At 41.5% G+C, this 14280-nt stretch overlaps 1 protein-coding gene across 2 annotated transcripts in view; it reads right to left on the bottom strand.

Moving 5' to 3' along the window:
• Positions 1 to 14280, bottom strand: part of slc35f4 (solute carrier family 35 member F4) — a 350033-nt gene that overhangs the window by 121392 nt on the left and 214361 nt on the right. Inside the window, exon 1 of one of the 2 annotated variants that reach the window (XM_086003261.1) lies at positions 7244 to 7661. The exons of the other annotated variant lie outside the window; for it this stretch is intronic. Coding sequence (XP_085859387.1) covers positions 7244 to 7319 — 76 coding nt within the window. The 5' untranslated portion in view covers positions 7320 to 7661. Of the gene's footprint in view, positions 1 to 7243; positions 7662 to 14280 lie in introns of those variants that run through there. 2 annotated transcript variants of the gene reach the window in all.

The following is a 14280-nucleotide window of genomic DNA, read 5'->3' on the forward strand; positions in this document are numbered from 1 at the left end:
GAGTAAGCTTTCAGGGAACATAAAAACTGACTGTAAAAGCTTCTATGGATATGTGAAGAGAATAAGATTGGTGAAGTCAAGCATAGGTCCCTTGCAGTCAGAATCAGGGGAATTTAGCATGGGGAACAAAGAAATGGCTGACCAATTAAATACATACGTTGGTTCTGTCTTCACAAAGGAGGACACAAATAACCTCCCAGAGATGTCGGGGAACATAGGGTCTAATGAGAGGGAGGAACTGAATGAAATCAGCATTTGTAGGGAAATGGTGTTCGGGAAATTGACAGGATTGAAGGCCGATAAATCCCCAGCGCCTGATAAGTTACATCCTAGGGTACTTAAGGAAGTGGCTCTAGAAATAGTAGATGCATTGCTGGTCATCTTCCAAAATTCTATAGACTCTGGCACAGTTTCCATGGATTGGAGGGTAGCTAATATAACCCCTCTATTTAAAAAAGGTGGTAGAGAGAAACCAGGAAATTATAGATTGGTAAGCCTGACATCGGTAGTGGGGAAAATGCTAGAGTTCATTATAATAGATATAATAGCAGTGCACTTGGAAAACAGTGACAGGATCGGACAAAGTCAACATGGATTTACAAAAGGTAAATCGTGCTTGACTAATCTACTAGAATTTTTTGAGGATGTAACTGGTAGAATAGATTAGGGAGAACCAGTGGATGTGGTGTATTTAGACTTTCAGAAGGCTTTCGATATCCCGCATAAAAGATTAGCATGTAAAGTTAAAGCACATGGGATTGGGGGTAAGGTACTGACTTGGATGGAGAACTGGTTGGCAGACAGGAAGCAAGGAGTTGGAATAAATGGGTCTTTTTCCGAGTGGCAGGCAGCGACTAGTGGGGTACCGCAGGGATCGGTGCTTGGACTCCAGCTATTCACAATATATATTAATGATCTAGACGAGGGAACTAGATGTAATATCTCCAAGTTTGCAGACAACACAAAGCTGGGTGGGCGTGTGTGCTGTGAGGAGAATGCCGAGTAACTCCAGTATGATTTGGACAGGTTGAACGATTGGGCAGATGCATGGCAGATGCAGTATAATGTGGATAAATGCGAGGTTATCCACTTTGGTGGCAAAAACAGCAAGACAGATTATTATCTGAACGGCAATAGATTGGGAGAAGGGGAAGTGCAATGAGACCTGGGTATCCTTGTGCACCAGTCGCTGAAGGTAAGCATGCAAGTGCAGCAGGTGGTTAAAAAGGCAAATGGTATGTTGGCCTTCATAGTGAGAGGATTCGACTACAGGAGCAAGGATGTCTTGCTGCAGTTGTACAGGGCCTTGGTAAGACCACACCTTGAGTATTGTGTGCAGTTTTGGTTGCCTTATCTGAGGAAGGATGTTCTTGCCATGGAGGGAGTGCAGCGAAGATTCACCAGACTGATACCTGGGATGGCAGGAATGACGTATGAGGAGAGATTGGGTCGATTGGGCTTATATTCGCTAGAATTTAGAAGAATGAGAGGGGATCTCTTTGAAACTTATAAAATTCTAACAGGACTAGACAGATTAGATGCAGGAAGGATGTTCCCGATGGCGGGGGAGTCCAGAACCAGGGGTCACAGTCTAAAGATAAGGGGTAAGCCATTTAGGACAGCAATGAGGAGGAATTTCTTCACCCAGAGAGTGGTGAACCTGTGGAATTCTCTACCAGAAAAGACAGTTGAGGCCAATTCATTAAATATATTCAAGAAGGAGTTAGATATATTTCTTAAGGCTAAAAGGAGCAAGGGATATGGGGTGAAAGCAGGGGCAGGGTACTGAATTTGGATGATCAGCCATGATCTCATTAAATGGCGGAGCAGGCTCGAGGAGCCGAATGGCCTACTCCTGCTCCTATCTTCTATGTTTCTATTAATCTATGAATCAATCTAGTGAACCTTCATTGCACCGCCTCCAAGGCAAATATATCCTTCCTTAGATATGGAGACCAAAACTGTGCACAGTACTGCAGCTGTGGCCTCAGCAAGGCCCTGTACAATTGTAGCAAGACTTTCTTACTCTTATGCTCCCTTGCAATAACCCGCTTGCAATAAAGGCCAACATGCCATTTGCCTTCCTTATTGCTTGCTGTACCTGCATTCTAGCTTTCTGTGTTTCTTGCACGAGGACACCCAAATCTCTCTGAACGCCAACATTTGAAAGTTTCTCACCATTTAAAAAATATTCTGTTTTTCTATTCTTCCTACCAAAGTGAATAACCTCACATTTCCCTACATTATACTCCAACTGCCACTTTACTGCCCACTCACTTAGTCTATCTATATCCCCTTGCAGAATCTATGGGCTTTTACCAGCCTGAGGAGGCAGGTTTGGAGGCAGGACTGCTGGGAAATTCAAAAAGAATGGGAGCGGGTCCCAAACCCACTCCCAACCTGCCTCCAACCAATCGTCCTGGGAGTCGGGTGCCCGATTTGCGCAGGGACCCGACTCCTAGCAGCGGGAAGAGGATTATAGCCACTTAACTGCCTGTTAACAGGTAGTTAACAGGCAGCTAGAGCCTTTTCCAATTTTTAGACTTCTGCTGTGGGCTTCCCAACATTGGGGAACCCCGCCAGGGTAAGTGAGGCATGCTGTGGGTCTGTTGTTATGTTGGTGTGTAGATGACAGCTGCAGAAGTGGTGTGAAGGATGCAATGGGGCACTGGTGAGTATCAGAGGTAAGGAAATGTTGGGAAAGTCATTTTTATTGTGCTAAGATTTTTCTGTAGGTGACAAGGTTTGAAGTGTTTGTGTGGCCTCACCTCAATGGGAGAAGTGACAGATCGCTTCTGTACCCTCACCTGCAGCTGCCATCTGTTTCATCCTAAGGAGAGAGTCACTGGAGAGCCTTGGTGCAAGGGCTCACCTGTGTACAGTGATTGTCAGTGTTTGACAGCACCTCAATGCTGGCAAACACTGTCAAATCATCTGTCAAAAATTTATGGTTCATGTGCCTTTAAGAAAACCGGAAGATGAAGCGTCATCAACTGATGTCATCTGACACCGGCTTTCCCTTAATTGGCCAGCAAGCCCGCAGGGCGGTCTTAACAAGACCAATCAAGGGAAAATAGTGTCTGTGCGTCAGACGTTGCTAGGGGCAGGACTAGAACCAGGAAGGCAGCAGTCCCGCCCCCAATGCATCTCGGTGAGTAAAATCCAGTCCTTTGTGTTCTCCTCACAGCTTACTGTCCCACCTAGCTTTGTATCATCAGCAAACTCGGATACATTACACTCAGTCCCTTCATCTAGGTCATTAATATAGATTGCAAATTGCTGAGGCCCCAACACTGATCCTTGCGGCACCCCACTAGTTACAGCCTGCCAACCTGAAAAAGATCCGTTTAACCCTACTCTCTGTTTTCTGGCCATTAACCAATCCTCTATCCATGCTATTATGTTACCCCCAACCCCATCAGATAATCTATTACAATAGAGTATCTGATGAATAGTTGAGGTAGATTATGTTTGTACTTACAGCTGCTTTTTTCAGTGAGTGTTTGTAATTCCCATCAATTCTGATGACAGATTATCCGATAGTGTCTTCTGGCCGCAAACAGCAGTGCCCACACAGCAACAGTGAATGTTTATAACTGTGTTCTGCTTCGAAGCAAATGGTCAGTATCTTGTGCAATACTACGATGATTTATAAATGCTTTTATATATATGTTGCTGTTACCTCTGTGACTGTTCTACAACATGCTTTCTCAATTTGTACATTCACAGACTTGAACACTTCGGGGGGAATTTTTCGGGGGGTCAGCAGCCGCATTCGGTGGCGGGTCGGGTGGGAAAATGTTTTTATTTTGACAGCGGGTCGGGACACGCAGCAGCGGGGGAGGCAATTCAGGTCATTATGACCTTATTAACAGCCCATTAAGAAGTATTTTGAGCTCACCTTTACATTTTAAGAGGTCACTCATGGGGTCCACGCTGCTCGGGGATCACGTCAGGTAAGCAGGTCGGGAGCTATATGACCATGGAATCATCTCATTACTTGACAGCTGCAAATGTACTATAAAAGCTCCCATCTCACATCTGTGCACTTTCCAAGCTCAGAAGCTGTTGCTTACTGCATTTGGAAGACAGATTGAGCTTTATGTAGGTTGCAGGTGTTTGGTGTCACCTCATTGGAATAACTTCTCTCACCATTGACCGATTGCTTCTGTCATCTCAAGCTTACCTGCCATCTATTACATCAGCATCAGTGCCCTTGAAACTATCTCACCTTGGTCCTTAGAATCCCACCATGATCAGCCCCAACACCAACGTCACTAGGCACACCAGCAGCTCCAACAACAACACCAACCTTCTCCACAATCAACTGATGCTGCACAGGACAGAGGACATCAGCACCCGACCACGTTGCTGCCCGGGAGGCCAGGGATGGCCTCACCATGGCCAGATTTACTTCACTTGACGCTGTACACCCTGGCTGCCACATGATGCGCCAGGTTGGCACCACCCCACACCAACACCATAAAGCATCCCTACAATGCCCAAGTCATTTGTTTCACACTTATGACCATTGCAGGGGTACTGTTATGTCTCATCATTCACTGCAACTCACTAAGCCACTTCCAAAGGTTCATGCAAATCTGTCCAAGAACGCAAAGTGTTGAAAATAAAGATTTCAATGTTTGACAACACAGTAACAGAAACTTCACATTCACCATACATTGACTAAAACACACAAGTAGCTACCCTTGTGTGTTGTTAGTATGTAAGATTGGACTGGGATGAGGGTGAGTGTGAGGGGTGGCTAGTGAAATGGGGATGTGATAATATAGATAGAGAGGGATGGGTGAAGGTGCAAGTTAAGTTGGTGTGAGTAAGGATGTGCAGGAGTAGGTTAGGGAAGGCAGAGTGATGGGAATGTGATGAGTGGCACAGCAGAATGAGTTTGAGTGTGGCTTTGCAGTAATGTTTCGTGATCTACTGAGATCATCGAAAGATTTGCGCCACTGCAGCCTGGTCCTCCTGATGACATCCCTGTTTGTGTCCTTCTGTGCAATGTGCAACCAGGCTGCGTTGGTGTCCTGGGGAGGTCTCTTCCGCCCATTGGAAGGGAAGAGGACCTCCCTGCATGCTGTGACTCCCTCCATAAGCATATGGAGGGAGTCATGGGACAGCCTGGGTGCAGCCCTGCACCTTTGTGCAGTGATTGTCAGTGTTTGCAGCACCTCAATGCTGTAGAACACTGACAGCATAGCTGTCAAAATCAATTTGTGCATGGTCCCTTTAAGGAAACCAGCTGATGACATGTCATCAAATGATGTCAGCAGACCCGCTTCCTTCAATTGGACCGGGAAACGCGCTGGGCAGGCTTAACAAGCCCAATCAAGGGAAAATCATTTTGGACAGCGGGCTGGAGCCAGCAGCGAGGCCGGGACCCGCCACCGACGTCGCCCACCACGGATCCGCCGAGAATCCAGCCCTTGAGTTCTGTTGGGTGTGTAAAATCCACAAGACAAAACACCATGCAATTTTGCCTACTTCTGCTTCTTTCCATTCTCAAATGGTAGTCACATTTTGGAAAATGCAATCAGAATCCATTCCTTGAAGGGCTACACTTCCTTATTCTACAAACTGGATAATTTCTAAACTAACTGCACCTTACATCTTTAACATAACATCGCAACAGCGCACGCATCACCAATACAAATATATATTAAAATTAATATAATTCATATATTGAACATTAGTGTGAAAAATCAACCATCATTTTCTTTTCAGAAACAATTCATTTAGAACACAGGGTAAATTACTTCAATATTTCAATACTTGCAATGCTGAGTTCTGGTAAGAAATGCCCAAGATCATTCTTGGTAATAAAAAATCTTATTGACATTCTTCTATCCAATATTTTAACAGTAGCTTGACAAGGGTAGCTTTGTCATTATAGTAGTGGACAGAAGAATATCACATGACTGCCTTAAATGCCTGTCTGCTGTTAGCCAACAGTATTTCTAGGCTAAAGTCTTTCATAAGAAATATTACCCATTTAAAATGTTCATGCAGCTTTTTCACAAGTGAGTCTTCACAATTATTTGAGAGAATTTCTGAGGGAGTTGGATGTTATAACTGAAAGCAGCCTCACTTGCAGGGTCTGTTCCCAGTAGTCATTTGTAATTGGTTTTACTGACCGTGTGCTACCATTAAAAAATATTTTAAATGGACACATTAAATACCCGCACATTAAAGGAGGATACTTAAAGAAAATAATTAAACTTCTTTTTAAAAATAACTAACACTGACTTTGTTAAAAAGTAGGTTTATTGAACGATTAGTAGAGCCATCTTAAATGTGTCATTTATATAAAACGATTTTTCCATTAGAACATTTTGGACAAGATAGATACACAGACACACACACACACACACATGCATAAATATACATGCATACATATATAAACACACCAAATGAAATGCACTGTCTTTCAGTAACCATCCTTTCAGACTCTGCCAAACTAATTTCACACTTTAAAACTAAAAAGGTTGAAACAAACAGCAATGTTGCTCATTTTCTGCAGCATCAATTTCATAAAACTCATGAACTTTTGCAAACTCGGTAAGGAAGAGGACTCCATTCCTACTCAGAGGTCTGATGCAATCAGTGCCTAAACTGCTTCATTATTTAGCCTAATTAACATTTGACTAGTTTACAGGAGTTTCACAGTCAATAGCAGATGAAACGCTGCAAAGTCAACAGCCCAGTCCCCTGATGAAATACAAAACCCACACCATGCACTTAATAATAGATTAAATACAACCGACCCTACAAAGAAACAATTTGAAAGCTATGCACTCACATTCAAAAGAATGAGTCAATTCCATTGGGATTCTTTTTTAAATTAAATATAATTGTAAATGGCATCCTGACTGTTTAGTTTGAGCAGGGTAGATGTTAATAACTGTCAGTTCATTCTTTTTCTGCTGACATTGCCTCTAGCATTAGGTGAGTCAACAGAGATTGGGAAAATTCTGAGAGTATTAGTACCAGAGCAGCAATTCATTGCAACAACAGGAAATGTACATTCCATTGTAATGCTTCTCCATCTCACTGCTAGCATATACATTACATCATGAATTAAACACCGATGTAACAATAAAAAATTTACCAGCAGTTTGAGTCATCTCACAAAACACAAATTCAAAGCAGTTTTGAAATCTATCCAGTAACTTTGATTTTAAAACGGAAGGATATACAAAAAGTGAGATTAGCAATATATTGCGGTTACCTTCTATTACTGAAGCTATTAAAACTGAGGTGCTATAAGCAGCTAGCGGTGCCACTCTAGCCGAATGCTTCTTCATCTTCTGCAGTGATTCTTGGAGTTATTTGTACTTATAGTTTCCTGTAGCTGCACATATCTCGGATACCGTGCTGGAAACCCAGTGGTGAAGCTAAGTCTGCTGCCTGAATGATTGTTTGGAGGCGATGCAGCATGCTTTGGATACTGATGTGCTGTTTCCCTGGGAACCTTTCTATAACGTGGTAACTGAGACTTGACCTCTCTCAACCTGAGTCTGAACACTTCTTTTTCGCTCGGGCTGCTGCTGTAGCTGGGCTGGAATCAGAGCAGCAAGATTTGAACAGGGAGCTAACCTCCCTGTGAATGCAACAGCAGTTGATCTGCGTCATTTCACTGCCTGCCTGTTCTTAAAGAAATGGACACGACTATTGCTCTGTGGGAATTGCGGTAATCCAGTCAAATGAAAAGTAGATTCATTTTCTTTTTCAAACTACATGTTAAAATTTTAGTAACATTTTAAACATTAGCTAATCAACAAAGCAGATGTTTGTATTTTTATATTATATTCCCAATAATTAAGAATTGCTAAAGAGACTTGGGAGGACAAAATAAATCATTGAAATGAGGTACCATTTAAATTCTTTCGATACACTTTTGTATCTTATAAAGACTTTGCTTAATCCAAATAGAAGCCCAACACATTACTCCAGCGCTGCTGTACCATACTTTGTGGTCTACACAAAACTCTGGGCTGTGTTCACAAAGAAACAGATTTTTTTTTGAGTTACCTTTTATAGGGGGTTGGATTCCTAATTTTTTATTCCGGGCTCTTATTATGTTAAATAATTCTCTAACTTAATGGCAAGTTAAAGTATATTACTCAGGAACTGTATAAATACACTCAATAAGAAACTGAAGTTCCACACAGATGACAGTTATACTCTGCCTCTGTGCACTGGGGAACTAAGGTGAGGATGAAATTGCAGTTCAAACCCTTCAGTCAACCTAATATTCTCTATTCTCCAGTATGGTAAAACCAGAGTCCATTATTACGACTCAATCACAGATCAAGGCCGCCAATTGGACAATATTTTAATTTCTCGCAGAAATTGTTAGAGTCCGAATATCTGGGTGTGATTCTAAAGCATTACTGATAGTCACTAAATTAACTCATTCCTTGAAACTGTTGATTGTGAAATTACTATTTTACTCTTAAAATTGACGTTATCCAACATAGTAATAGTAAAAACGGATTCAAACAACTTATCTAATTTAAGCTATTTTTCTAACTATTTTTCTAACAGTAGTTAATGTAAAAAGGTTTTTGTTGTTTTCTCACAGGAGATTTAGTCTGGTTATACTTCAAACTTCTGGTACAGTTTGTAGACAGTTGCATTAGTTCTTTATTAAAAGAACAGCCTAGCATTTATTGAGAGATTTCATATATGGATATCACAATGGAGTTTCTTTGAGCACAATGATTTCAAAGTTTTCTTGCTTCAGTGCTGCAGTATGATTAGTTCAGCATACTTCATAACCAGTAGTAAACTGCATTACTGGTCAACAACAGAAACCATATACTAACAAATGAGTGGCTACTACATACATCACCAGAAGTGATACAGAACATAACTCAATACTGTAATTATGAAGAAACTTACAAAGGTCTAGCAAAGCAGCATCAAAATCAAACCTACATTAAAGCATCCTGTCCAGTACAACAATAGCAATGACCATCCCCTACCCAGAGGTCCTGATGGAAATCTAGCAAATGCCATTTGAGCTCGATTGCCAACATTTTTAATAGCTCTTGGTCAGGCCATTACATGGATCACTTTGCAGTAGTAAAGTATTTCTCACCAGAAGGAAGGGAAGAGGTAAGAATTGCTGTAAAGACTAGTCCAACCCTGTATAGATGTACCTCCTCCTGTTCACAGAGACATTCACAGGTACTGTGGAGACATCTACAGCCCAAAGTGTCCTGAACTTCCAGCTAAGGGACAAAGTCCATTGATAGGAAGCAGGCAGTAATTGACTTGGATGTATTGCCCCAAACAAAGATAAACAGAGACCTCCATTTCTTTTTTATTCGTTCATAGGATGTGGGCGTCGCCGGCAAGGCCAGCATTTATTGCCCATCCCTAATTGCCCTTGAGAAAGTGGTGGTGAGGCTTATTCAGCCATTTCAGAGAGCAGTTAAGAGTCAACCACATTGCTGTGGGTCTGGAGTCACATATAGGCCAGACCAGGTAAGGACAGCATATTTCCTTCCCAAGGACATTGGTGAACCAGATGGGTTTTTAACAACAATCCAGTAGTTTCATGATCACTAGCTTTTTATTCCAGATTTATTTAATTAACTATTTAAATTTCCCAGCTGCCGTGGTGAGATTTCAACTCATGTCTCCAGAAAATTATCCCAACCTCTGGATTACTAGTCCAGTAACATAACCACCATGCTACCGTACCCTAATTTGCTGAGCATATCCTACCAGGATGGTTGTGCACAATGAACACATTTTAAGATTTGATTCAGCTCTTGTTATTGCACTTTCAGAAGGTATCGAAAATAGGTTAGTAGTGATTACAGTCAATGTCCTACCAAGCTTTATTACTGGAATATTGACATGCCAGGAAAAAATAGACAAATGATGGATAACAGAAAACTGTGCCGAGCTGTCTTGGAACTGGGTAGATTCACTATACTTCACAGCAGTGTTACAATTGGTCGTCATAAAAGGGATAATCAATCAGAGAGGCAGCGCATTACATACAGATAGTAGAAGTGATCTGGCAGATAGGGGCACACAACTTAGACTTTCAAATAAATTGCAGTTTAAGAAATTGATAGTTACATTGCAGAAACCTACACATCTTCTGTCTTCACAGTCAACACAGCATCCTCAGTTCTTAATAGAAGTATCCATCACTATTGCTTCAGACTCCTGCAAATTTAAAATATTCCTGATCTCTTAAATACACAGAGAAGGTTTTGCTTTGATGGTACAAGTAATGGGTGAAATCAATATCTGATTAATTTCACACTGCATACGTTGAGATTTGCGTATTTTTGGAACAGAACTAACATTTGAAAATCAGTAGTGTGTAGAATATGGTGTTAATATTGATGCTGTGTGTTTAACAGAACCTCTGCAAAAGAGCTCTTCAGTTTGATCTAAAACCAGCAACCCACCACAACATCTATATAAAGCAACCAGATTATTTATCATGTTTATATTAAAGAGCATCTCATCACACAGATTACTAATGCAAGTGGAAGTTTATTAAATTAACTTCTGAATCTAACAGCACTGCTGAACCCAGTAGCATAACTCTCAAGCTTTGAACCAGCCAATGAGGCACATAGCTCATCCTCATCAGGGGCAAATGTCCAAGAGCAAAGGATTACATAGGATATACGGCATAGAAACAGGCCATTCGGCCCAACCAGTCCATGCCGGCATTTGTGCTCCACTCAAGCCTCCTCCTGCCTTTCCTCATCTAAATCTATCAGCATAACCCTCTATTCCCTTCTCCCTCATATGCTTGTCTAGCCTCCCCTTAAATGCATCTATACTTTTTGCTTCAACCACTCCCTGTGGTAGCGAGTTCCACATTCTCACCACTCTTTGGGTAAAGAAGTTTCTCCTGAATTCCCTATTGGATTTCTTGGTGACTATCTTATATTGATGGCCTTTAGTTATGCTCTTCCCCACAAGTGGAAATATTCTCTCTCTATCCACTCTATCAAAACCTTTCATAATTTTAAAGACCTCTATTAGGTCACCCTTCAGCCTTTTTTCAAGGGAAAAGAGACCCAGTTTGTTCATCCTTTCCTGATATGTATACCCTTGCATTTCTGGTATCATCCTTGTAAATCTTCTCTGCACCCTCTCCAGTGCCTCTATATCTTTTTTATAATATGGTGACCAGAACTGTACGTAGTAACTCTAAGTGTGGTCTAACCAAGGTTCGATACAGATTTAGCATAACTTCCCTACTTTTCAATTCTACACCTCTAGAAATAAATCCTAGTGCTTGGTTTGCTTTTTTTATGGCCTTACTAACTTGTGTCGCAACTTTTAGTGATTTGTGTATTTGTACTCCAAGATCCCTTTGTTCCTCTATCCCACCTAGACTCGCACCCTCCAAGTAATAAGTGACCTCCCTATTCTTCCTACCAAAATGTAATACCTCACATTTATCTGTGTTGAACTTCATTTGCCAATTACATGACCATTCTGCAAGTTTATTAATGTCTTCCTGTAATTTGTTGCAGTCCTCCTCAGTATTGACTAGCCCCCCCAATTTGGTGTCATCTGTAAATTTAGAAATAGTGCTTTTGATTCCAAAGCCTAAATCGTTAATATAAATTGTGAACAACAGTGGTCCCAGTACTGATCCTTGTGGAACACCGCTACCCACCTTCTGCCACTGTGAATAGCTACCCTTTACTCCCACTCTCTGCTTTCTGTCTTGAAGCCAGCTAGCTATCCATTCTGCTACTTGTCCCCCGACTCCGCATTTTCTGACCTTGTTCATCAGTCTATTATGGGGTACCTTATCGAAGGCCTTTTGAAAATCTAGATAAATGACATCTACTACACTACCATTGTCTACTCTCTCTGTTACTTCTTCAAAAAATTCAGTGAGATTGGTCAAGCAAGACTTTCCCTTTTTAAATATAGGTATTACGTTAGCTATCTGCCAGTCCTCTGGCACTACAGCTTTTTCTAACGAATTATTAAATATGTGTAGTAATACCTCTGCTATCTCTTCCCTAGATTCTTTTTAAATGTGTGGATGCAATCCATCCAGACCATCCTCTTTGAGTTTGATTAGTTTAATTAATATATCCACTCTTTTTATTTTAAATGCACTTATCGCATTACTAATCTCATCATCCAATGTCATGTCCACCTGTTCTATCTCCCTGGTAAATACTGAAGCAAAATAATTATTTAATATTTCTGCCATCTCTCTATCATTACCTGTGTTATTATCCTATCTATCCCTTAATGGTCCTATTCCCATCCCAACCTTCCTTTTTTTATTGATGTGCCTGTAAAGTATTTTGCTATTTTGTTTTATGTTCCTTGATAATTTAATTTCATAGTTCCTCTTTGCCTTCCTAATTGTTTTTTTGACTTCCCTCCTAATCTCTTCGTATTTCCCTTATCATGCACTCCCCTGCTGTCTATGTACTTAATGTATGCCTCTTTCCTTACCCTCAATTGTTCCCTTATGGCTTTATTCATCCATGGAGTCTCTTTAGTGTTTAGCTTGTTCTTTCCTTTTAGTGGAATATATTGTTCCTGAACACCATTTTAAATGTTTCCCATTGCTGTTCTACATCATTGTTTGCCAATATTGTTGCCCATTTTATTTTCCCAAGTTCTATTCTCAACCCCTCAAAATCAGCTTTTCTCCAATCTACTACCCTGGTTTTCATCATACATATGTCCTTCTCAATTATCATCTTAAAGCATATTATATTATGGTCACTATTGCCTAGATGTTATACTACTTTTACTTCTCTTATCTGCTCTGGGTCATTCCCCATTACTAGATCCAATAGCGAATCCTCTTGTTGGGCTTTTGACATATTGGGTTAGAAATGAGACCTGAACACATTGTAGGAACTCCATTCCCTTATCTCCTTTACCTACCTCTTCTGTCCAATTTATATCGGGGTTGTTCAAATCCCCCATGATTATTATTCTATGTTTTTTACTTATTTCCCTAATTTGTCTGCATATTTCTTCCTCCACCTCCCTTCCATTATTAGATGGTCTGCAGACTACACCTATTAGTGTGATTGATCCTTTATTATCTTTTATCTCTATCCATATGGATTCTATTTTTGTCTTGCTGATAGCTGTGTCACTTTTTCTACTGCCATTATGTTATCCCTAATAAGTAAACCTACTTCACCTCCCCTTTTTCCCTCTCTATATTTTCTAAATATGTTATACCCTGCACTGTTTAATTCCCAGTCCTGATTTTTCTGTAGCCATGTCTCAGTAATCCCTACTATGTCTGGTTCCTCGCAACGCACGAGTGCCTCCAGTTCCCCTGTTTTGTTTCTAACTGCGGGTGGCATCATAAACCTATTCTGAGTCCTAATTTATATCTCTCTCTACAAAAAGCTGGGGTCTGGCTTGATATTTTTCCCTCAAGCTCTTAGGGGGAGAAAATCCCCTCCTTTGCATCTCTTGTGGGGGGTACTAATGGGGCGTAAAGGCATTTTCACCCGGGCGCAGCGCTGACCACGCCTCCCGCCAAATTCTACGGGAGGTTAGCGGCGGTGCTACCAGGTCGTGATGTCCTCTCCGGGCGCATCGCCCCAGTCACGTCCCAGCTCAAAAATTCTCCTTCACCTGCTGCAGTAGCACCAGGCGATGGCAGCGACTGCTGCAGGGGATGCAAGCAGGGTGGAAATTAATGGTGAGGTGGCCGGCTTTAAAACTTTTTTTTTGCCTCCGGACGCAGGGTCCATGCCACGATATGATCGCGCAGCACCCCTGCTCCCCAGTGGTCCAGGTAAGTTTAAAAAGAACTGCAGAGTTCGCAGCGTGGGGCCCTTCCCTTTAATTCAGGGAAGAGCCCCTGCAACGCAGCAGCACCACACTTGGCCACTTGTGGCGCTGCTGAGCACATCACCCCTGGTCATGAACTTCCCCTCCTCTTGCGCTCCAAGAAGGAAGTGGAGCAGTTGATTTAGCACTCCACTTCCCTCTTGGGGCAAAAAATGGGAGTTTCAGACAAACTGGAAGAGGTTAGCGCCTGGCGCTAACTTTTCCAGCTTTTCTGATTTAGCGCCCCAAAGGAGCCCGAGGGGAATTTCTTCCCTTAACTCTGTTAACTGAAGGTAGATCCCAAAGTCTGAGCATGTGCAATGTATACAATTTTCCAGTATGTATCAATAGCATTTAGTTAGTATAAATATGCTTCTCTTCAGTCTCTAACAAAACCTTTTGGGTTGTTTTTTATTGCATTTATTTTTTGAAAATTAGAGGACA

Source organism: Somniosus microcephalus, chromosome 12 (genome assembly GCF_052327205.1).
Source record: "Somniosus microcephalus isolate GS21.2 chromosome 12, FLI_Smic_1.0, whole genome shotgun sequence".
NCBI lineage: Eukaryota > Metazoa > Chordata > Chondrichthyes > Squaliformes > Somniosidae > Somniosus > Somniosus microcephalus.